Source organism: Fringilla coelebs (assembly GCF_963513975.1).
Source record: "Fringilla coelebs genome assembly, chromosome: 1".
Classification (NCBI taxonomy): Eukaryota; Metazoa; Chordata; class Aves; order Passeriformes; family Fringillidae; genus Fringilla; species Fringilla coelebs.
In genome coordinates, this window is record NC_140028.1 from 815,320 (window position 1) to 838,513 (window position 23,194).

The following is a 23,194-nucleotide window of genomic DNA, read 5'->3' on the forward strand; positions in this document are numbered from 1 at the left end:
GGGGCACAAAAGGGGGGAAATAGAGGGGGAAAGCCAGGGGGTTTGGGGGCATAAAAGGGGGAACCCGGGGATTTGGGGGCAAAAAAGGGGGCAAAACCAGGGGGATTTGGGGGCACAAAAGGGGGGGCAAAAAAGGGGGCAAAACCGGGGGGTTTTGGGGCACAAACGAGGGAAAACGGGGGATTTAGGGGCACAAAAGTGGGCAAAGTGGGGGATTTGGGGGCAAAAAAGGGAGGAAACCCAGGGGGTTTGGGGGTACAAAAGGGGGCAAAAAGGGGGGGGAAATGGGGGGTTTGGGGGCAAAAAAGGGGTTCTGGGCAAAGGGGGGCAATGAGGGGGCTTGGGGGGCCAAAGTCGGGCAAAGGCAGGTGACAGGGCCAGCCTGGGGACACGGGGGACACAAGGGGGAGCAGCGGTGACACGGCCAGGGCACACAGGTGACACACAGAGGGACACAGAGCTGCAGTGACACACCCCCGTTTATTGCCATGGGGCCACCCCAAAGACCAGGGGCACAGCCCAGGGTCACAGCCCAGGGTCCCCAGGACTGGTCACTCCAGTGCCCCCAGGACTGGTCACTGCAGGGTCCCCAGGGGCAGCTGGTCACTGCAGGGTCACTCCAGTGCCCCCAGGACTGGTCACTGCAGGGTCCCCAGTGTCCCCAGGAGCAGCTGGTCACTGCAGGGTCACTCCAGTGCCCCCAGGACTGGTCACTGCAGGGTCACTGCCCCAGGGTCCCCAGTGTCCCCAGGACTGGTCACTGCAGGGTCACTGCAGGGTCACAGCCCAGGGTCACTGCAGGGTCCCCAGGGGAAGCTGGTCACTGCAGGGTCACTGCAGGGTCGCTGTCCCCAGTGTCCCCAGGGGCAGCTGGTCACTGCAGGGTCACAGTCCAGTGTCCCCAGGATTGGTCACTCCAGTGCCCCCAGGACTGGTCACTACAGGGTCACTGCCCAGGGTCCCCAGGACTGGTCACTCCAGTGCCCCCGAGGACTGGTCACTGCAGGGTCCATCTCCAGTGTCCCCAGTGTCCTCAGGGGCAGCTGGTCACTGCAGAGCCACCGTGCCAGTGTCCCCAGGACTGGTCACTCCAGTGTCCCCAGGAGCAGCTGGTCACTGCAGGGTCCATCTCCAGTGTCCCCAGTGTCCCCAGGACTGGTCACTCCAGTGTCCCCAGTGTCCCCAGGAGCAGCTGGTCACTGCAGGGTCCATCTCCAGTGTCCCCAGTGTCTCCAGGACTGGTCACTCCAGTGTCCCCAGTGTCCCCAGGAGTGGCTGGTCACTGCAGGGTCCATCTCCAGTGTCCCCAGTGTCTCCAGGACTGGTCACTCCAGTGTCCCCAGTGTCCCCAGGAGTGGCTGGTCACTGCAGGGTCCATCTCCAGTGTCCCCAGTGTCCCCAGGATGGACATGATGCTGCAGCTCCCAGGGGTCAGTTGGTCACCACAGGGTCCCCCGGGTCACTTGGCCTGGGCAGTGTCCCCATGGTGTCCCTGTGGCCACTGTGCCATGGCAGTCCCTGCTCCACGGCCATGTCCCCACTGCGGTCAGTCACTGTGCCATGGTGGTGTCCTGGTGTCCCCACGGTGGTCACTATGGTCGGTCACTGCTCCATGGTGGTGTCCTGGTGTCCCCACAGTGGTCACTACGGTCACTGCTCCATGGTGGTGTCCTGGTGTCCCCACAGTGGTCACTATGGTCAGTCACTGCTCCATGGTGGTGTCCTGGTGTCCCCACAGTGGTCACTGCTCCATGGTGGTGTCCTGGTGTCTCCACAGTGGTCACTACGGTCAGTCACTGTGCCATGGTGGTGTCCTGGTGTCCCCACAGTGGTCACTGCGGTCACTGTGCCATGGTGGTGTCCTGGTGTCCCCACAGTGGTCACTGTGGTCAGTCACTGCTCCATGGTGGTGTCCTGGAGTCCCCACAGTGGTCACTGCTCCATGGTGGTGTCCTGGTGTCCCCATGGTGGTCACTACGGTCAGTCACTGTACCATGGTGGTGTCCTGGTGTCCCCACAGTGGTCACTGCGGTCACTGTGCCATGGTGGTGTCCTGGTGTCCCCACAGTGGTCACTGTGGTCAGTCACTGCTCCATGGTGGTGTCCTGGTGTCCCCACAGTGGTCACTACGGTCAGTCACTGTGCCATGGTGGTGTCCTGGTGTCCCCACAGTGGTCACTACGGTCAGTCACTGCTCCATGGTGGTGTCCTGGTGTCCCCACAGTGGTCACTGCGGTCACTGTACCACGGCCACGTCCCTGCACTGGTCAGTGCTCCATGGCGGTGTCCTGGGGTGGTCACTGCGGTCACTCAGTGCTCCATGGCGGTGTCCTGGGGTGGTCACTGCACTGGTCAGTGCTCCATGGCCATGTCCTGGGGTGGTCACTGTGGTCACTCAGTGCTCCATGGCGGTGTCCTGGGGTGGTCACTGCACTGGTCAGTGCTCCATGGCGGTGTCCCGGGGTGGTCACTGCACTGGTCAGTGCTCCATGGCGGTGTCCCGGGGTGGTCACTGCGGTCACTCAGTGCTCCATGGCGGTGTCCCGGGGTGGTCACTGTGCTGGTCAGTGCTCCATGGCGGTGTCCTGGCGCAGCCTGGCCCTCACCACGCCGTCCAGCACGGCGTGCAGCCCCTGGCAGGCGGCCTGGGCGGCGTCCAGCACCGGCCGGAGCCGCTCCTGGTGCAGCCGGGCGCTGAGCTGGCACAGGGCCAGCTGCCCGCTGCCCGCCACCGTGGCCACGGCCAGCCGGGGCCCCCCGGCCGCCTCCTCGGCCGCGCTCAGGTCGCTCAGGGCCACCGGGGGCCCGGCCGGGGGCTCGGCCAGCCCGGCCGAACCGGCCACCACGGCCCCGCGCAGCGCCACGCCCGCGTCCAGCAGCGCCAGCCCCGCCGCGCTGACGCTGGCGCCCAGCTCACCCCCGTCAGCCTGGAGAACCTGGGGGGACAGGGCAGGGTCACCCCAAAATAAACCCTAAATCACCCCAAAACAAACCCTAAAACACCCCAAAACATCCCCAAAACCCCACCGAGCCCGTGTGCCCCAGCAGCGCCAGCCCCGCCGCGCTGACGCTGGCGCCCAGCTCGCCCCCGTCAGCCTGGAGAACCTGGGGGGACAGGGGCAGGGTCACCCCAAAACAAACCCTAAAACATCCCCTAAAACATCCCCAAAACCCCACCGAGCCCGTGTGCCCCAGCAGCGCCAGCCCGGCCGCGCTGACGCTGGCCCCCAGCTCGCCCCCGTCAGCCTGGAGAACCTGGGGGGACAGGGCAGGGTCACCCCAAAATACCCCCTAAAACATCCCCTAAAACACCCCAAAACATCCCCTAAAACACCCCAAAACCCCACCAAGCCCGTGTGCCCCAGCCCCGCCGCGCTGACGCTGGCCCCCAGCTCGCCCCCGTCAGCCTGGAGAACCTGGGGGGACAGGGGCAGGGTCACCCCAAAATACCCCCTAAAACATCCCCTAAAACACCCCAAAACATCCCCTAAAACACCCCAAAACCCCACCAAGCCCGTGTGCCCCAGCCCCGCCGCGCTGACGCTGGCCCCCAGCTCACCCCCGTCAGCCTGGAGAACCTGGGGGGACAGGGGCAGGGTCACCCCAAAATAACCCCTAAAACATCCCCCAAAACATCCCCTAAAAGACCCCAAAACATCCCCAAAACCCCACAGAGCCCGTGTGCCCCAGCCCAGCTGTGCTCCCCCTGGCCCCCAGCTCGTCCCCGTCCACCTGCAGCACCTGGGGAGGATACGGAGTCAGGCACATGCCAAAAACACCTAAAAGACCCCAAAACATCCCCAAAACACCCCAAAACATCCCCTAAAACACCCCAAAACCCCACAGACCCCGTGTGCCCCAGCCCAGCTGTGCTCCCCCTGGTCCCAGCTTGCTCCTGTCTGCCTGGAGGACTTGTGGTCAGGGACACCCCAAAAACACCCAAAATCCCCAAAAACCCCAAAACCCCCACAGACCTTGGGTGAGCACGGCCCCTCTAGGGACCCCCAAATCCCCCCCAGACTGACCTGGACGTGCACGTCGATCTGGGAGCGCTCCCTCCAGCACGCCCCGCAGCAGCAGCGCACCCCCAAACCCCCCAAATCCCCTCAGGACCCCCCCCCAAACACCCAAAACCCCCCAAATCCCCTCAGGACCCCCCCAAACCTCCTCAGGACCACCCCAGAGCTCACCTGGACGTGCACGTCGATCTGGGAGCGCGGGTAGAGCTGGCTGAGCACGGTTCCCTCCAGCACGCCCCGCAGCAGCAGCGCACCCCAAACCCCCAAATATCCCCAAAACACCCCCAAACCCCCCAAATCTCATCAGGACCCCCTCAAACCCCCCAAATCCCATCAGGACCCCCCAAATCCCCCCAGGACCCCCCCAGAGCTCACCTGGACGTGCACGTCAATCTGTGAGCGCGGGTAGAGCTGGCTGAGCATGGCGCCCTCCAGCACGCCCCGCAGCAGCAGCGCACCCCAAACCCCCCAAATCCCCTCAGGATCCCCCAAACCCCCTCAGGACCCCCCCAAACCCCCCCAGAGCTTACCTGGACGTGCACGTCGATCTGTGAGCGCGGGTAGAGCTGGCTGAGCACGGCTCCCTCCAGCACGCCCCGCAGCAGCAGCGCACCCCCAAACCCCCCAAAACCCCCTCAGGACCCCCCCAAATCCGCTCAGGACCCCCCAAATCCCATCAGGACCCCCCCAAACCCCATCAGGACCCTCCCAAATCCCCCCAGACTGACCTGGACGTGCACGTCGATCTGTGAGCGCGGGTAGAGCTGGCTGAGCACGGCTCCCTCCAGCACGCCCCGCAGCAGCAGCGCACCCCCAAACCACCCCCAAAACCCCCCAAAACCCCCCCAAATCCCCCCAAAACACCCCCAAACTTTACCTGGACGTGCACGTCGATCTGTGAGCGCGGGTAGAGCTGGCTGAGCACGGCGCCCTCCAGCACGCCCCGCAGCAGCAGCGCCCGCTCCCCCGCCCGGCGGTCGCTCCCGCCCGGGGCCGGCCGGCGGCGCCGCTCGCCGCCCCCCGCGAACGGGGCCGAGCTGCAGCGCACGCTGAGCAGCGCCCGGTCCGGGGGCGCCTTGGCCCGGGACCCCCGCACCTGGGGGAAAGGGGCTGGGGGTCAGTGGGGGACACACACACGGGGGGGGCTGTGGGACCCCCGCACCTGGGGGGGAAAGGGGCTGGGGGTGAGTGGGGGATACCCACATGGGGGGGGCTGTGGGACCCCCATATGGGGGGGGAAAAAGGGGGCTGGAGTGGGGGACACACACATGGGGGGAGGCGGTGGGACCCCCACACCTGGGGGGAAAGGGGGTTGAAGTGGGGGACGCTCAAATGGGGGGGGGCCTTGGCTCGGGACCCCCGGACCTGGGGGGAAAAGGGGGTTGGAGTGGGGGACACTCAAATGGGGGGGGGGGGAGGCTTTGGGACCCCCGAACATGAAGGGGAAAAGGCGGGGCTGGGAGTAAGGGGACACCCCCATGGGGGGTGTGGGATGCCCATTTGGAGGGGCTTTGGCCTGGGACCCCCGGACCTGGGGGAGAAAAAGGGGGCTGGGAGTGAGTGTGCGATATCCACATGGGGGTGGGACCCCCGCACCTGGGGGGAAAGGGGGCTGGGAGTGGGGGAGGACACCCACATGGATGGGGGGTTATGGGACCCCCATATGGGGGGGGGAGGGGGCGTTGGCATGAGACCCCCGAACCTCGGGGGGGGAAAGGGGGGAGGCCTGGGAGTGAGTGGGACACGGACATGGGGGGGGCTGTGGGACCCCCATGTCGGGGGACGTTGGCATGGGACTCCCAAACCTCTCAGATGAAGTGCAGAGAGTGAGGGGGACACCCAGATTGGGGGGGTGGGGGGCTGTGGGACCCCCGAACCTGCGGGGGAAAAAGGGGGGCAGGGAATGGGGGGACACCCACATTGGGAGGGGCTGTGCGACCCCCATATGGAGGGGAAAGGGCCAAGGAATGGGAGGGACACCCAGATGGGAGGGCTGTGGGACCCCCGAACTTGAGGGGGCAAGAGCAGGGAGTGGGGGGGTACACAGGGACCCCCACAGCTGGGGCCTGAAAGAGAAATGGAGGGGGGGGCACAAATTGGGTAGGGGGGATTTCAGAATGGGGGACCCTGAAAACCCCGGGGGGGGGGGGTCGCAGCCCCGAGGGAGGGTCCCAAGCCCCAGGGGGGGTTCGCAGCCCCGGGCCCCGCTCACCTCGTGCGGGCCGTACACGGCCGCCAGCACCTTGGTGTTGCCCTGCTCCAGGTAGGCCGAGCCGTCGGCCCGGGCCAGCACCCCGAGCCGGGCCCGCACCTTGCGCAGCTCGTCCGGCCGCCGCCCGTCCGCCCGGAACCCCGCGTCCGACACCAGCTCCAGCCCCGCCATGCCGCCGGTGCCGCTCCCGGTGCCGCTCCCGCCGCCAGCACCGCGTGAGGGGCCGGACTACAACTCCCGGCGTGCCCCGCGCGCGGCCCTTACTGCCCGTGCGCGCCCTGAGGGGCCGGACTACAACTCCCGGCGTGCCCCGCGCGCGGCCCTTACTGCCCGTGCGCGCCCTGAGGGGCCGGACTACAACTCCCGGCGTGCCCCGCGCGCGGCCCTTACTGCCCGTGCGCGCCGTGAGGGGCCGGACTACAACTCCCGGCGTGCCCCGCGCGCGGCCCTTACTGCCCGTGCGCGCCGTGAGGGGCCGGACTACAACTCCCGGCGTGCGCCGTGTTAAGATGTATGGTTAATTCATGCTATAAGTAAATATGTGTATGTATAAAATATTACATGAATCCACCACATGCCCTTGACCCCTCCGGCCGGGAGCATAGTCCCATTTCTATTCAATCAGTTCCCGGAGCACGCTAGAGATAATATCAAGTGCTTAGCTTAAGAATGAAGCCTTCCTGGGCCATGAACATCGTCTTCCTTGTGATGATTAAACTATTCAGGAGAAACTGTACCAGGAACAGATTACATCAGTTGTCCCAAAAACACTGGCACCACCCGAGTACGTGTGAAAGAAAGATATACAGACATCGAGGCTTGCCTTTTGCATCCGTATGGATTCGGTTATCCATGTGAAAAGAACACCCAGGAAGGACCTAGATGGTTGTATGTGAAAAACGTGTATTTTATGATTGGCTTTTCGCAAATATTAAAATGAATATTGCGTGTGTTGTGTTGGAAAGTGATGCGGTATTAATTCTCTTAAGTAGTGGGTTAAATGTAGTTTTGGGTTATAACAAAAATGTTAAAATAGGAACTATGTTATGTAGGATTTTTTTTTAGAACTTGTAGTGAGGTAGCAGGCACAGGACACCTAAATCCTTCAGAGAAAAGGAATTTATTGTCCCCTTATCAGGAGAAACGAACTCTTTCCCTGTTCAAGGGCGCAAGATAATACAATTAGAGTAATAATAATTTGTACAATTTGAATTAGGACAATGTGAGGCAAAAACCAAAGAGTTACGGACGTCCGGGTGCTTTTCTTGTGGCAGCACAGGCCCGGGAGGAAAGGACACGCGTTAACAAAGGGTTAACCCTTAAAAACAACAACCTGTTGCATATTCATACACTTCATACATGATGCATAAATTCCATTCGAATAAAGGATTCCGCCTGGTCATCGTCAGCTTCTTCCCCCCACATTTCTCCTGATAAGGGGACAATAAATTCCTTTTCTCTGAAGGTCTTTTCTCTGAAGGATTCAGGCATCGTGCGGCTGTTATCTCCCTGCAAGTACTAAAAAAATCCTACATAGTTTCTATTTTAACATTTTGTTATAACCCAAAACTACATTTAACCCACTACTTAAGAGAATTAATACTGCGTCACTTTCTAACACAACACACACAATATTCATTTCAATATTTGCGAAAAGCCGATCATAAAATATGCATTTTTCACAATAATAAATCTTTGTCAATTTTATTTTTAATTTGGCTGCGGATTCGATCACTTACAGCGCCCGCGCGTCGCCTTCGCCGCCCGTGAGGGGCCGGACTACAACTCCCGGCGTGCCTCGCGCGAACCGGCAAGCGCCGCCCCCCTGACGCTCCAGCGGCTGAGGCCACGCCTCCGTCAGGCATTCCTACCGAGACCCCGCCCCTGTGACATCATCATTAAGTCAGGCCACGCCTCCAATGGACGCGACAGGGGCCGCGCCGCCGCAGATGCCACGCCCCATTCGGTCACGCCCCTCTGTATAGACCACGCCCTTAGAGGGGCGGTGTCCCGGTGACGCCCCCTGGCGGCCCCGCCCCCGCTGAGGCCCCGCCCCCTCGGCCGGTTCGCGGCACCGAACGGGACCGGGCGGCACCGGAGCGACCCCGGCGCCCCCTGGCGGAGCGGCACCACCCCCGGACCACCCCCCGGGCACGGCCGAACCTTCCCGGGCCGTCCCGCTCCCGGTGCGGGTCCCGAGCGGGCACCGCCGGCCGTCCCGAGCGCTCGGACCGGGTCGGAACCGGCACCGGGACAGCACCGAGCCCTCGTCCCGCCTCACCGGGCGGCACCGAGCGCTCCCCGGGCCGGACCGCGCGGCACCGAGCGCTCTCCGGCCAGCCCGCCGCTGACCCCGTCCGGCCAGCGCTGACCTTGCCCAGGCCGGACCGGTCCGCACCGGAGCGCCCCGAGCGCCGCCTCCCCCCGCCCGGTGCCGGTCCCGGTGCCGGTCCCGGAGCCGGTCCCGCCATGGCGGCGCCGCTCGGCCCCGCCGGGTTCCAGTTCGCCATCGACCGCGGCGGGACCTTCACGGACGTGTTCGCCCGCTGCCCCGGCGGCCGCGTCCGCGTCCTCAAGCTGCTCTCCGAGGACCCCGCGTACCGGGACGCGCCCACCGAGGGCATCCGCCGCGTCCTGCAGGAGGTGCGACCCCCGGGACACGGCGGGGACACGGCGGGGGGACAGCGGGGGGGACAGCGGGGACAAGCGAGACTCCCGGGAGCACGGCGGGGGGACAGCGGGGACAGCAGGGACACGGCGGGGGGACAGCGGGGGGGACGGCGGGACCCCGGGAGCACCGGGGCACGGCGGGGACACGGCGGGACCTCCGGGGAACGGCGGGGGAACAGCGGGGGGACAGGGGGACCCCCAGGACCACCGGGACCCCGGGGACAGCGGCGGGACGGCGGGACCCCCGGGGAACGGCGGGGACACGGTGGGGACGTGGCGGGACCTCTCCCAAGTGTCCTGCTGGGACCCCCGGGACCCCCGGGACACGGCGGGGGGACAGCGGGACGCCGGGGTACGGGGGGTGACACGGCGGGGACATGGTGGGAGCCCCGGGACCCCCTCAGGTGCCCTGCTGGGACCCCCGGGACCCCCGGCACACGGCGGGGACACGGTGGGGGGACAGCGGGACCCCGCCGAGTGCCCTGCTGAGACCCCCGGGACCCCCCGAATACCCGGCTGGGATCCCCGGGACCACCGGGACCTCCGGACCCCCGGGAGCACGGCCGGGACGTGGCGGGACCCCCGGGACCCCCACAAATGCCCTGCTGGGACCACCGGGACCCCCGGGACCCCCCGGGACATGGCGGGGGGACAGAGGGACCTGCCCCGAGCACCCTGCTGGGACCCCCGGGACCCCCCCAGGTTCCCTGCTGGGACCACCGGGACCCTCGGGACACCCGGGAGCACGGTGGGGACATGGTGGGGGGACAGCGGGACCCCGCCGAGTGCCCTGCTGAGACCCCCGGGACCCCCCGAATACCCGGCTGGGATCCCCGGGAGCACGGTGGGGACATGGTGAGACCCCCGGGACCGCCCCCCAAGTGCCTCCCAAGTTCTGGGACCCCCGGGACCCCCCGGAACCAGCCCCGGGACCCCCTTCTGGGAACCACCGGAAGCCCCCAGGGTCCCTCGGGACCCCCCCTCTCATGGGACCCCCGGGACCCTCCTCAGGAACTCACCGGGACCCCCGCGGACCCCTGAACCCACTGGGACCCCCCCCAAATGCCTCTCCCAGGGACCCCCGTGGGAAATCCCGGGACCCCCCCGGGAACCCCCAAGGGGACCCCCCAGACCCCTCAGGGCCCCCCCCCTGCCCCAGCCCTGGGCCTGCCTGGACCCCCTGCCCCACCCCGTGCTGGGGGTCCCCAAATGGGTCTGGGGTCCCCAAGGAGTCTGGGGGTCCCCTAAGGAGGTCTGGGGGTCCCTAAATGGGTCTGGGGTCCCCAAGTGAGTCTAGGGCTCAGTTTTGGGGTCCTGCAGGAGCTGGGGGTGCCGCTGCAAGTCTGGGGTTCCCTGGATGAATTTTGGGGTCCCCCCGTGAATTTTGGGGTCCCCAGTGAATTTTGGGTTCCCCTGTTAATTTTGGGGTCCCCGGTGAATTTTGGGGTTCCCTGTGTGATTTTTGGGGTCCCCAGTGATTTTTGGGGTTCCCCAGCGAATTTTGGGGTTCCCTGGTGAATTTTGGGGTCCCGCAGGAGCTGGGGGTGCCCCTGAGCTGGAGTGGATCCACATGGGCAGTGGGGGGCTGTGGGTCTGGGGGTCCCTAAATGGGTCTGGGGTCCCTAAATGGGTCTGGGGTCCCTCAATGGGTCTGGGGTCCGCAGGAGCTGGGGGAGCCCCTGCCCCGGGAGGAGCCCCTGGACGGGTCCTGGATCCAGTGGATCCGCATGGGCACTGGGGGGGCTGTGGGTCCCTCAATGGGTCTGGGGTCCCTAAATGGGTCTGGGGTCTCTCAGGAGCTGGGGGTTCCCCTGCCCCGGGAGGAGCCCCTGGACGGGTCCCGGATCCAGTGGATCCGCATGGGCACTGGGGGGGCTGTGGGGCTGTGGGTCCCTAAAAGGGTCTGGGGTCCCTCAATGGCTCTGGGGTCCCGGGTCTCAGTTTTGGGGTCTCTCAGGAGCTGGGGGTGCCCCTGCCCCGGGAGGAGCCCCTGGACGGGTCCCGGATCCAGTGGATCCGCATGGGCACCACCGTGGCCACCAACGCGCTGCTGCAGCGCCGGGGCGAGCGCGCGGCCCTGGCCGTGACCCGCGGCTTCCGACACCTGCTGCACATCGGGACACAGGCACGGCCACGCCTCTTCGACCTGGTGAGCACACCTGAACCCTCACCTGAACCCCAAACCCATCCCCAAACCCACCCCAAACCCACCCCGACACCTGCTGCACATCGGGACCCAGGCCCGGCCACGCCTCTTCGACCTGGTGAGCACCTGGGCACACACCTGGGCACACACCTGGGCACACACCTGGGCACACACCTGGGCATACACCTGGGCACACACCTGGGCACATACCTGGGCACACACCTGAACCCTCACCTGAACCCTCACCTGAACCCCAACCCCATCCCCAATCCCACCCCGACACCTGCTGCACATCGGGACCCAGGCCCGGCCACGCCTCTTCGACCTGGTGAGCACACCTGGGCACACCTGGGCACACACCTGGGCACACACCTGGGCACACACCTGGGCACACACCTGGGCACACACCTGAACCCCAACCCCATCCCCAAACCCACCCCAATCCCACCCCGACACCTGCTGCACATCGGCACCCAGGCACGGCCACGCCTCTTCGACCTGGTGAGCACCTGGGCACACCTGGGCACACACCTGGGCACACCTGGGCACACACCTGAACCCCAAACCCATCCCAAACCCGCCCCAATCCCACCCCGACACCTGCTGCACATCGGCACCCAGGCACGGCCACGCCTCTTCGACCTGGTGAGCACACCTGGGCACACACCTGGGCACACACCTGGGCACACACCTGGGCACACCTGGGCACACACCTGGGCACACACCTGAACCCTCACCTGAACCCCAAACCCATCCCAAACCCACCCCAATCCCACCCCGACACCTGCTGCACATCGGCACCCAGGCGCGGCCACGCCTCTTCGACCTGGTGAGCACACCTGGGCACACCTGGGCACACCTGGGCACACACCTGAACCCCAAACCCATCCCAAACCCACCCCAAACCCACCCCGACACCTGCTGCACATCGGGACGCAGGCGCGGCCACACCTCTTCGACCTGGTGAGCACAGCTGGGCACACAGCTGGGCACAGAGCTGGGCACACCTGGGCACACCTGAGCACACACCTGGGCACACCCCTGGGGACACACCTGGGGCACACCTGGGCACACACCTGGGCACACACCTGGGCACACACCTGGCACACCTGGGCACGCACCTGGCACACCTGGGCACACACCTGGGCACACACCTGGGCACGCACCTGGCACACCTGGGCACACACCTGGGCACACCTGGGCACACCTGTACACACACCTGGCACACCTGGGCACACACCTGGGCACATCTGGCCCGCACCTGGCACACCTGGGCACACACCTTGGCACACCTGGGCACACCTGAGCACACTGCACTGCACTGCCAGGGTCTGTGGTGCCACCTCCCCCTGTCCCAGTGTCCCCCAGGGTGGCAGTGCCAGCTCTCTGTGCCTGCAGTGCCACGTGTCCCCTGTGTCCTGTGACCCCCCCGTGTCCCCTCGGTGTCCCCTCGGTGTCCCCTGTGTCCTGTGACCCCCCCGTGTCCCCTCAGTGTACCCTTGGTGTCCCCACACTGACCCCCCCCGTGTCCCCCCGGTGTCCCCACAATCACCCCCTCCATGTCCCCCCGGTGTCCCCTCTCTGCCCCACGTGATGTCCCCGCGGTGTCCCCTCGGTGACCCGTGGCCGCCTGGCAGGGGCTGGCACGTCCTGTGACCGGCGTCGTGTCCCGTGACTGGCACCGTGTCCCCGTGTGCCCCACCCTGTCCCCACCATCCTGTCCCCTTATCCCTGCTCAGGCTGGCACCGTGTCCCCTGTACCCCACAGTGTCCCCATCACCCTGTCCCCGTGTCCCCTTCCCATGTACCCCACAGTGTCCCCTCCTGGGCTGGCACCGTGTCCCCTGTGCCCTTCACTGTCCCCATCACCCTGTCCCCGTGTCCCCTTCCCGTGTACCCCACAGTGTCCCCTCCTGGGCTGGCACCGTGTCCCTGTGTGCCCCACAGTGTCCCCTCCACCCTGTTCTCATGTCCCTGCTCGGGCTGGCATTGTGTGCCCATGTACCCCAGAGTGTCCCCACCACCCTGTCCTTGTGTCCCCTCCCTGTGTGCCCCTCACTGTCCCCTCCTGGGCTGGCACCGTGTCCCCTGTGCCCCAGTGTCCCCACCACCCTGTCCCCATGTCCCCTCCCTGTGTGCCCCACAGGGTCCCCTCCTGGGCTGGCACCGTGTCCCCTGTGCCCCACAGTGTCCCCTCCACCCTGTCCCTGTGTCCCCTCCTGGGCTGGCACCGTGTGCCCCATGGTGTCCCCTCTCAAGCTGGCACCATGTCCCCCCACAATGTCCCCTCCTGGGCTGGCACCGTGTCCCCATGTTCCCCACAGTGTCCCCTCCACCCTGTCCCTGTGTCCCTGCTCGGGCTGGCTTTGTGTCCCCCACAGTGTCCCCTTCTGGGCCGGCACTGTGTCTCTGCATGCCCCCACAGTGTCCCCACCACCCTGTCCCCGTGTGCCCCTCACTGTCCCCTCCTGGGCTGGCACTGTGTCCCTGTGTGCCCCTCACTGTCCCCACCACCCCATCCCCGTGTCCCCTCCCTGTGTGCCCCACAGTGTCCCCTCCTGGGCTGGCACTGTGTGCCCATGTCCCCCACAGTGTCCCCACCACCCTGTCCCCTTGTCCCTGCTCAGGCTGTCCCCGTGTGCCCCACAGTGTCCCCACCACCCTGTCCCTGTGTCCCCTCCTGGGGCTGGCACCGTGTCCCTGTGCCCCCCACACTGTCCCTGCTGTGGGGCTCGGTGTCCCCCCATGTCCCCACTGTGGCCCTGCCGTGTCCCCCCTCGTGTCCCCCTCTGTCCCCGCCATGTCCCTTGTCCCCCGTGTCCGTGGCTGCGTGTCAGGGCCAGCCGGGTGTCCTTGGCGTGTCCCCTGTCCCTGGCGCTGTCACTGTCACTGTCCCGTGAGCGGGACCGGGCTCGGGGCCAGGCCTGGCCGGAGCCAGCGGGGACAGGGGGGACAGGGGACAGGGGACACGGGGGGGGGGGACACGGGGGACACGGGACAGGGTACACGGGGGGGGCAGGGGACATGGGACATGGGACAGGGGACAGGGGACACGGGGGGGACACAGGGGACACGGGGGGAGGACACAGGACAGGGGACACGGGACAGGGGACACAGGACAGGGGACGGGGGACACGGGGGGGGACACAGGGGACACGGGGGGGGACACGGGACAGGGGACACGGGGGGGGCAGGGGACATGAGACAGGGGACATGGGACAGGGGACATGGGACAGGGGACACGGGGGGGGGACACGGGGGACACGGGACAGGGGACACGGGGGGGACACGGGACAGGGGACAGGGGACACGGGGGGGACACGGGACAGGGGACATGGGACAGGGGACAGGGGACACGGGGGGGACACAGGGGACACGGGGGGAGGACACAGGACAGGGGACACGGGACAGGGGACACAGGACAGGGGACGGGGGACACGGGGGGGGACACAGGGGACACGGGGGGGGACACGGGACAGGGGACACGGGGGGGACACGGGACAGGGGACACGGGCGGGGGGACACGGAGGGGGGGACACAGGACAGGGGACACAGGACAGGGGACACGGGACAGGGGACACGGGGTGGGACAAGAGACACAGTCGGGACATGGTCACAGGAGGGGGGACACGTCCCTGTGCCACCTTAGTGCCAAGCCTGTGGCACCCCTGTGTCCTCCACTCCTGTCCTGGTGCCACCCCTGTCCCTGTTTGACAGACACTGTCCCAGTGCCACCCACGTCCTGTCCCAGTCCTGTCCCTGTCCCATCCACGTCCTGTCCCGGTGCCACCCCAGTCCTGGTGCCACTCCTGTCCTAGTGCCACTCCTGTCCTGTCCCAGCCCCAGCCCTGGTGCCACTTCTGTCCTGGTGCCACCCCACTCCTGCCCTGTGTCCCCGCGGTGTCCCTCCAGTGCCACCCCACTCCTGCCCCGTGTCCCTCCAGTGCCACCCCAGTCCTGCCCTGTGTCCCCGTGGTGTCACTCCGGTGCCACCCCAGCGATGTCACCCCCGTGTCCCCGCGGTGTCATTCCGGTGCCACCCCACTCCTGCCCCGTGTCACTCCAGTGCCACCCCAGCGATGTCACCCCCATGTCCCTGCAGTGTCACTCTGGTGCCACCCCAGCGATGTGACCCTGTGTCCCCGCAGTGTCACCCTGGTGCCACCCCAGTCCTGCCCCATGTCCCCGCGGTGTCACTGGTGTACTGTGACCCCGCGTCACCCCCGTGTCACCCGTGTCCCCCGTGTCACCCCGTGTCCCCCGTGTCACCCCGTGTCACCCGTGTCCCCGCAGTGTCACTGGGGTGCAGTGACCCCCGTGTCCCCCGTGTCCCCCGTGTCCCCCATGTCACCCCCGTGTCCCCGCAGGAGGTGGCCATGCCCGACGTGCTGTACGAGGAGGTGATCGAGGTGGACGAGCGGCTGATCCCGGAGCAGGAGGATTGTCACCTGCCCGGGAGTGACACCTGGCCCCGGGTGACAGGTGGGACACCAGGGGGGCACTGGGGCTGTGACACCACCATTGTCACCTGCCCGGGAGTGACACCTGGCCCCGGGTGACAGGTGGGACACTGGGGTGGCACTGGGGTGGCACTGCCATTGTCACCTGCCCGGGAGTGACACCTGGCCCCGGGTGACAGGTGAGACACTGGGGTGGCACTGCCATTGTCACCTGCTGGGGAGTGACACCTGGCCCCGGGTGACAGGTGGGACACTGGGGCATTGTCACCTGCCGGGGAGTGACACCTGGCCCCGGGTGACAGGTGGGACACTGGGGCATTGTCACCTGCCGGGGAGTGACACCTGGCCCCGGGTGACAGGTGGGACACTGGGGTGGCACTGCCATTGTCACCTGCCGGGGAGTGACACCTGGCCCCGGGTGACAGGTGGGACACTGGGGTGGCACTGCCATTGTCACCTGCCGGGGAGTGACACCTGGCCCCGGGTGACAGGTGGGACACTGGGGCATTGTCACCTGCCTGGGAGTGACAGCTGGCCCCGGGTGACAGGTGGGACACTGGGGGGACATTCGGGCATTGTCACCTGCCGGGGAGTGACACCTGGCCCCGGGTGACAGGTGGGACACTGGGGCATTGTCACCTGCCCGGGAGTGACACCTGGCCCCGGGTGACAGGTGGGACACTGGGGCATTGTCACCTGCCGGGGAGTGACACCTGGCCCCGGGTGACAGGTGGGACACTGGGGTGGCACTGCCATTGTCACCTGCCGGGGAGTGACACCTGGCCCCGGGTGACAGGTGGGACACTGGGGGGACATTCGGGCATTGTCACCTGCCCGGGAGTGACAGCTGGCCCCGGGTGACAGGTGGGACACTGAGGTGGCACTGCCATTGTCACCTGCCCGGGAGTGACAGCTGGCCCCGGGTGACAGGTGGGACACTGGGGCATTGTCACCTGCCCAGGAGTGACAGCTGGCCCCGGGTGACAGGTGGGACACCGGGGGGGTGGCACTGCCATTGTCACCTGCCCGGGAGTGACAGCTGGCCCCGGGTGACAGGTGGGACACTGGGGTGGCACCTGGCAGGTGTCACCCGTGTCACTGTCCCCTGCCGCTCTGTGAGGTGGCACCTGGGGGTTTAGGGGCTGTCCCCAGGGCTGTAGGTGACACTGTGACCCTGCCCCGTGTCCCCAGGCGTGTCCGGTGTCACCCTGCTGGTGCAGCGGGGGGGATGGGGCTGTCCCCAGGCTGGGAGGTGACACTGTGACCCTGTCCCCAGGCGTGTCCGGTGTCACCCTGCTCGTGCAGCGGGGCTGTCCCCAGGCTGGGACGTGACACTGTGACACTGTGACACTGTCCCCTGTCCCCAGGTGTCTCGGGTGTCACCCTCCTCGTGCAGCGGGGGGCTGGGGCTGTCCCCAGGGCTGCAGGTGACACTGTCCCCTGTCCCCTGTCCCCAGGTGTCTCCGGTGTCACCCTGCTGGTGCAGCGCCCTCTGGACGTGTCGCGGCTCCGCGCGGACCTGGAGCGGCTCCTGGCCCGCGGCATCCGGAGCCTGGCGGTGCTGCTGCTGCACAGCTACGCGTGAGAACTGGGGGGATTTGGGGGGCTTTGGGGGGATTTGGGGGGGATTGGGGGGGATTGGGGGGTCCTGGGGGTGCTGCTGCTGCACAGCTACGCGTGAGTGGGGGGCTTCGGGGGGATTTGGGGGGCTCTGTGGGGGATTGGGGGGGATTGGGGATCCTGGGGGTGCTGCTGCTGCACAGCTATGCGTGAGAATTGGGGGGATTTGGGGGTCCTGGGGGGCTCTGGGGGGACTTGGGGGGGATTGGGGGCTTTGGGGGGTCCTGGGGGGTCCTGGGGGGTCCTGGCAGCGCAGCTACGCGTGAGTCAGGGGGGGTTTGGGGGCTTCCAGAGGGGATTTGGGGGGGTCCCAGGTGACCCCCGGATGACTCAGGTGCCCCCCAGGTGAGCCCAGGTGTCTCAGGTGCCCCCCAGGTGCTCCCCAGGTGCTCCCCAGGAGACTCAAATGCCCCCCAGGTGCCCCCTAAGTGACTCAGGTGCCCCCCAAGTGACCCCCAGGTGACCCAAATGCCACCTGGCTGCCCCCCAGGTTACCCCAGGTGTCCCCCAGGTGACTCCAGGTGCCCCCCAGGTGCCCCTCAGGTGACTCCAGGTGCCCCCCAAGTGACCCCAGGTGTCCCCCAGGTGACTCCAGGTGCCCCTCAGGTGACCCAGCTGCGCCCCAGGTGTCTCAGGTGCCCCCCAGGCGCCCCCCAGGTGACCCCATGTGTCCCCTGGGTGACTCAGGTACCCCTCAGGTGTCCCTCAGGTGACCCCAGGTGTCTCAAGTGCCCCCCAGGTGACCCAAATGCCACCCAGGTGTCCCCAGGTGTCCCCCAGGTGTCTCAGGTGCCCCCCAGGTGGCCCCAACCCAAAATCCCCAAAGACCCAAAACCGCCCCAAAACTCCCCTAAAACCACCGAAAATGGGGAAATTTGGGCAAAAGGGGAAATTCGGCCCAAACTCACCCCAAACTCGGCCCCACCCCCTCGGGGCCTTAATTAGCATCAGACTGGCGGTAATTAAACCCAATTAGCGTTAGTGAAACCCAATAAGCGTTAATTAAACCCCAATTAGCGTTAATGAAACCAAATTAGCGTTAATTAAACCACAATTAGCGTTAATTAAACCCAATTAGCATTAATGAAACCAAATTAGTGTTAATTAAACCCCAATTAGCATTAATTAAACACCATTAGCGTTAATTAAACCCCAATTAGCGTTAATTAAACCAGAATTAGCGTTAATTAAACCCAATTAGCGTTAATGAATCCCAATTAGCGTTAATTAAGCCCCAATTAGCGTTAATTAAACCCCAATTAGCGTTAATTAAACCCCAATTAGCGTTAATTAAGCACACTAATTTCACCCTCGGGTGGGAGGAGTCCCGAAAACCCCGGGGCAAGGAGAGAGCTCAGAAATGGGGAAAAAAGGGGAAAAAACCCAGATTTGGGTCCTGGGGCGGGAAAAAAGAAAAAAAGAGAAAAAAGAAAGAAAAGAGAAAAAAGAGGGGAAAGTCCCCAGAATGGCTGATTTGGGTGATTGATTGAGTGATTGATTGAGTGATTGATTGAGTGATTGGTTGATTGATTGAGTGATTGAGTGATTGATTGATTGATTGATTGATTGATCGGCTGAATGATCGAGTGATTGATTGATTGATTGATTGATTGAGTGATTGATTGATTGATTGATTGATTAATTGAGTGATTGAGTGATTGGCTGATTGGTTGATTGATTGGCTGATTGATTGATTGAGTGAGTGATTGGCTGATTGATTGATTGATTGATTGATTGGCTGATTGGCTGATGGATTGGCTGATTGAGTGATTGATTCAATGATTGATTGATTGATTGGCTGATTGATTGATTGGCTGATTGGCTGACTGAATAGCTGACTGAGTGATCAGCTGATTGATTGATTGGCTGATTGATTGGTTGGCTGATTGATTGATTGATTGGCTGGTTGATTGACAGCTCTGCAGCTGGTTTTGGGGTTCACACCAGGTCATGTCCCCAGGTGTCCCCAGGTGTTCCCCAAGTGTTCCCAGGTGATACACACCTGTCCCCAGGTGTTCCCCAGGTGACACACACCTGTCCCCAGGTGGCCGGGTCACGAGGAGCAGGTGGGCTCCCTGGCCCTGTCCCTGGGGTTCCACAGGTGTGGTTTGGGGTACAGGTGTTCCCCAGGTGTTCCCCAGGTGTTCCCCAGGTGTTCCCCAGGTGACACACACCTGTCCCCCCCAGGTGGCCGGGTCACGAGGAGCAGGTGGGCTCCCTGGCCCTGTCCCTGGGCTTCTCGCAGGTGTGGTTTGGGGTACAGGTGACACTCAGGTGTTCCCAGGTGACACTCAGGTGTGTCCCCAGGTGGCCAGGTCACGAGGAGCAGGTGGGCGCCCTGGCCCTGTCCCTGGGCTTCTCGCAGGTGTGGTTTGGGGTACAGGTGACACTCAGGTGTGTCCCCCCAGGTGGCCGGGTCACGAGGAGCAGGTGGGCGCCCTGGCCCTGTCCCTGGGTTTCTCGCAGGTGTCGCTCTCCTCGGCCGTGGCCGGCATGGTGCGGGCGGTGCCGCGGGGGCTCACGGCCTGCGCCGACGCCTACCTGAGCCCAGGTGTGCGCAGGTACCTGCAGGGCTTCTGCCAGGGCTTCCGGGACGGCCTGAAGGTGAGTGGGGACACACCTGGGACAGACTGACCCGGGACAGACCCGGGACTGACCTGGGATAGAGCAGGGACTGACCTGGGACTGACCCGGGACTGGCCCAGGACCGCACGGGTCCTGCCGGGGATTCTGGGAGGGGCTCCAGGTGAGCAGGGGGACACACCTGGGACAGACTGACCCAGGACAGACTGACCTGGGACAGACTGACCTGGGACAGACCCGGGATAGGGCTGGGACACAGAACTGACCTGGGACTGACCCCCGGACCCCCTCCCACCCCATGGGCCCCCCGAGCCCCCTCCAATGTCCCCCCAATTCCGCTGAGCCCCCCAGGACCGCCCGGGACCCCCCGGGACCCCCCGCCCCCCCATTTCCAGGGGGTCCAGGTGCAGTTCATGGGGGGCTCTGACCCCCCCTGACGCCCCCCGCCCCATTTCCAGGGGGTCCAGGTGCAGTTCATGCGCTCGGACGGGGGTCTCACCCCCATGGGCTCCTTCGGGGGGGCTCGGGCCATCCTGTCGGGCCCGGCCGCGGGGGTCGTGGGCTACGCCCGGACCACCTTCGACCCCCGGGACGGGACCCCCGTCATCGGCTTCGACATGGGAGGTGAGGGGCGGGGGGCGCGGGGGGGGGCGGGGTCACGGGGGGGTCTGGGGGTCCCGCTGGGGTGGGGGTCCCGGGGGAGGTGGGACTCACAGCAGTGTGGGGGGTCTCAGGGGGATTGGGGTCCCGGGGGGATTGGGGGTCACAGCAGGGTTGGAGTCCCGGGGGGATTGGGGGTCCTGTTGGGGTTGGGGTCCCACCATGGTTGGGAGCCCCACGGGGTTTGGGGGTCCCGCTGGGTTTGGGGTCGGGTGGTTTTGGGGTCGGGCGGTTTTGGGGTTCTGGCCGTTTTGGGGGTTCCGAGTCCTCGCAGGCGCCTCGAGGGAGCTGCGATGGGGGGCCTGGGGGGCTCTGGCTCGGGGTCTCTGTGGGTTCGGGGGTTCAGCGGTTTGGGGGTTCGGGCTGTTTGGGGGTCTCTGTGGGTTCGGGGGTTCAGCTGTTTGGGGGTTCGGGGGTCTCTGGGTTCGGACTGTTTGGGGGTTCGGGCTGTTTGGGGGTTCGGGCTGTTCGGGGGTCTCTGTGGGTTCGGGGGTCTCTGGATTTGGGGTTCGGGCTGTTCGGGGGTCTCTGTGGGTTCGGGCTGTTTGGGGTCCGGCTGTTTTGGGGTCCCCCCCGGGCACCCCGAGGGACGTGAGCCGTGTGAGGGGTTTGGGGTCTGGGGTCGGGGTGCAGCAGTTTGGGGTGTGTCTGGGTTTGGGGTCTGTCTGGGCTTAGGATGGGGGGGTTTGGGGTTCAGCAGTTTGGGGGTCCCTCAGTTTCGGGGTCCCCCCCAGGCACCTCGACAAACGTGAGCCGGGTAGGGGGTTGGGATGGGGCAGTTTTGGGTCCCTCAGTTTCGGGGTCCCTCAGTTTCGGGGTCCCTCAGTTTTGGGGTCCCACTCCCCAGGCACCTCCACGGACATGAGCCGTATGGAGGGTTGGGGTCTGTCTGAGTTTTGGGGGTCCCACTGGTTTTGGGACAGGGTGGTTTTGGGGTCTCTCAGTTTCGGGGTCCCCCCCCCAGGCACCTCCACGGACGTGAGCCGTGTTTGGGGTTGGGATGGGGCTGTTTTGGGGTCTCTCAGTTTCGGGGTCTGTCTGGGGTTGGGCTGGGGGTTTTTTGGGGTCCCTCAGTCTCGGGGTCTCTCTGGGGTTTTTGGGGTCCCTCAGTTTCGGGGTCCCTCAGTTTCGGGGTCTGTCTGGGGTTGGGGTGGGGGGTTTTTTGGGGTCCCTCAGTTTCGGGGTCCCTCCCAGGCACCTCGACGGACGTGAGCCGTGTGGGGGGTTGGGATGGGGCTGGTTTTGGGGTCCCTCATTTTTGGGGTCTGTCTGGGGTTGGGATGGGGGGTTTTTAGGGTCTCTCATTTTCGGGGTCTCTCAGTTTCGGGGTCTGTCTGGGGTTGGGATGGGGGGTTTTTGGGGTCTCTCATTTTTGGGGTCCCTCAGTTTCGGGGTCTGTCTGGGGTTGGGATGGGGGGTTTTGGGGGTCCCTCAGTTTCGGGGTCCCCCCCCCAGGCACCTCCACGGACGTGAGCTGTGTGGGGGGTTGGGATGGGGGTTTTTTGGGGTCTCTCATTTTTGGGGTCCCTCAGTTTCGGGGTCTGTCTGGGGTTGGGATGGGGGGTTTTTGGGGTCTCTCATTTTTGGGGTCCCTCAGTTTCGGGGTCTGTCTGGGGTTGGGGTGGGGGTTTTTGGGGTCCCTCATTTTGGGGTCCCTCAGTTTCGGGGTCCCCCCAGGCACCTCGACGGACGTGAGCCGTGTGGGGGGTTGGGATGGGGCTGTTTTGGGGTCCCTCATTTTGGGGTCCCTCATTTCGGGGTCCCCCTCCCAGGTACCTCCACGGACGTGAGCCGTGTGGGGGTTGGGATGGGGCGGTTTTTGGGGGTCCCTCATTTCGGGGTCCCCCTCCCAGGTACCTCCACGGACGTGAGCCGTGTTTAGGGTTGGGATGGGGTTTTTGGGGGTCTCTCAGTTTTGGGGTCCCCTCCCAGGTACCTCGACGGACGTGAGCCGTGTGGGGGGTTGGGATGGGGTTTTTGGGGGTCTCTCAGTTTCGGGGTCCCCTCCCCAGGTACCTCCACGGACGTGAGCCGTGTTTAGGGTTGGGATGGGGCGGTTTTTGGGGGTCTCTCAGTTTTGGGGTCCCCTCCCCAGGTACCTCGACGGACGTGAGCCGCTTCGCGGGGCGTTTCGAGCACGTGTTCGAGGCCAGCACGGCCGGGGTCGCCATCCAGGCCCCGCAGCTGGACATCAACACCGTGGCGGCGGGGGGGGGGTCCCGGCTCTTCTTCAGGTGGGGAGGGGGCTCCGGGGGGCTCCGGGGGGGTCCGGGGGCTGGGGGGGCTGGGCAGGGGGATCCGGGGATGGCGGGATGTGGGGAGGGGGCTCCAGGTGTGTCCTAGGGGAGTGAGGGGCACCCGTGGGTGTCACTGTCCCCTCTGTGTCCCCGTGGCTGTCCCCGTGTCCCCGTGTCTGTCCCCGTGTCTGTCTGTCCCGGTGTCTGTCTGTCCCCGTGGCTGTCCCGGTGTCTGTCTGTCTGTCCCCATGGCTGTCCCCATGGCTGTCCCGGTGTCTGTCTGTCCCCATGGCTGTCCCCGTGTCTGTCTGTCCCCGTGTCTGTCTGTCCCCATGTCTCCGTGTCTGTCCCCATGGCTGTCCCCATGTCTGTCTGTCTGTCCCCATGGCTGTCCCCGTGTCTGTCCCCGTGTCTGTCCCCGTGTCTGTCTGTCCCGGTGTCTGTCTGTCCCCGTGTCCCCATGGCTGTCCCGGTGTCTGTCTGTCTGTCTGTCTGTCCCCATGGCTGTCCCCGTGTCTGTCTGTCTGTCCCCATGGCTGTCCCCGTGTCTGTCCCCATGGCTGTCCCCGTGTCCCCATAGCTGTCCC

At 65.4% G+C, this 23,194-nt stretch overlaps 2 protein-coding genes across 3 annotated transcripts in view; one reads left to right on the forward strand and one right to left on the reverse strand.

Moving 5' to 3' along the window:
* Positions 1 to 526: 526 nt before the first annotated feature.
* On the reverse strand, positions 527 to 6,431 carry EXOSC4 (exosome component 4). 2 transcript variants are annotated; one of them, XR_014616484.1, is made up of 4 exons: positions 6,232 to 6,431; positions 4,897 to 5,115; positions 2,265 to 2,936; positions 1,929 to 1,938 (listed from the first exon to the last, which is right to left on the reverse strand). XR_014616484.1 is itself a non-coding variant. In XM_084214437.1 (3 exons), exons 1-3 carry the CDS (start codon positions 6,400 to 6,402, stop codon positions 2,565 to 2,567), a joined length of 762 nt encoding a protein of 253 aa, XP_084070563.1. In that variant the 5' UTR covers positions 6,403 to 6,431; the 3' UTR covers positions 527 to 2,564. The 2 variants fall into 2 exon arrangements, 1 of the variants encoding a protein (XP_084070563.1); XM_084214437.1 differs by having other exon boundaries at positions 527 to 2,936.
* A 1,859-nt stretch (positions 6,432 to 8,290) lies between these two features.
* The window catches only part of OPLAH (5-oxoprolinase, ATP-hydrolysing), a 55,476-nt gene continuing 40,572 nt past the window's right edge, over positions 8,291 to 23,194 (forward strand). The window contains exons 1-7 of the mRNA XM_084214497.1: positions 8,291 to 8,874; positions 10,859 to 11,050; positions 15,415 to 15,529; positions 16,965 to 17,088; positions 19,536 to 19,731; positions 20,169 to 20,334; positions 22,466 to 22,604. Coding sequence (XP_084070623.1) covers positions 8,701 to 8,874; positions 10,859 to 11,050; positions 15,415 to 15,529; positions 16,965 to 17,088; positions 19,536 to 19,731; positions 20,169 to 20,334; positions 22,466 to 22,604 — 1,106 coding nt within the window. The 5' untranslated portion in view covers positions 8,291 to 8,700. The remainder of the gene's footprint in view (positions 8,875 to 10,858; positions 11,051 to 15,414; positions 15,530 to 16,964; positions 17,089 to 19,535; positions 19,732 to 20,168; positions 20,335 to 22,465; positions 22,605 to 23,194) is intronic.

What these genes read in the sequence shown, in the direction of transcription:
- EXOSC4 (XM_084214437.1), bottom strand. Translation starts at nt 6,402, where the DNA reads ATGGCGGGGCTGGAGCTGGTGTCGGACGCGGGGTTCCGGGCGGACGGG. An exon ending in CCGTGTACGGCCCGCACGAG is followed by an intron (nt 5,116 to 6,231) that starts GTGAGCGGGGCC and finishes CCTTTCCCCCAG; the next exon opens with GTGCGGGGGTCCCGGGCCAA. An exon ending in AGATCGACGTGCACGTCCAG is followed by an intron (nt 2,937 to 4,896) that starts GTAAAGTTTGGG and finishes CTGTCCCCCCAG; the next exon opens with GTTCTCCAGGCTGACGGGGG.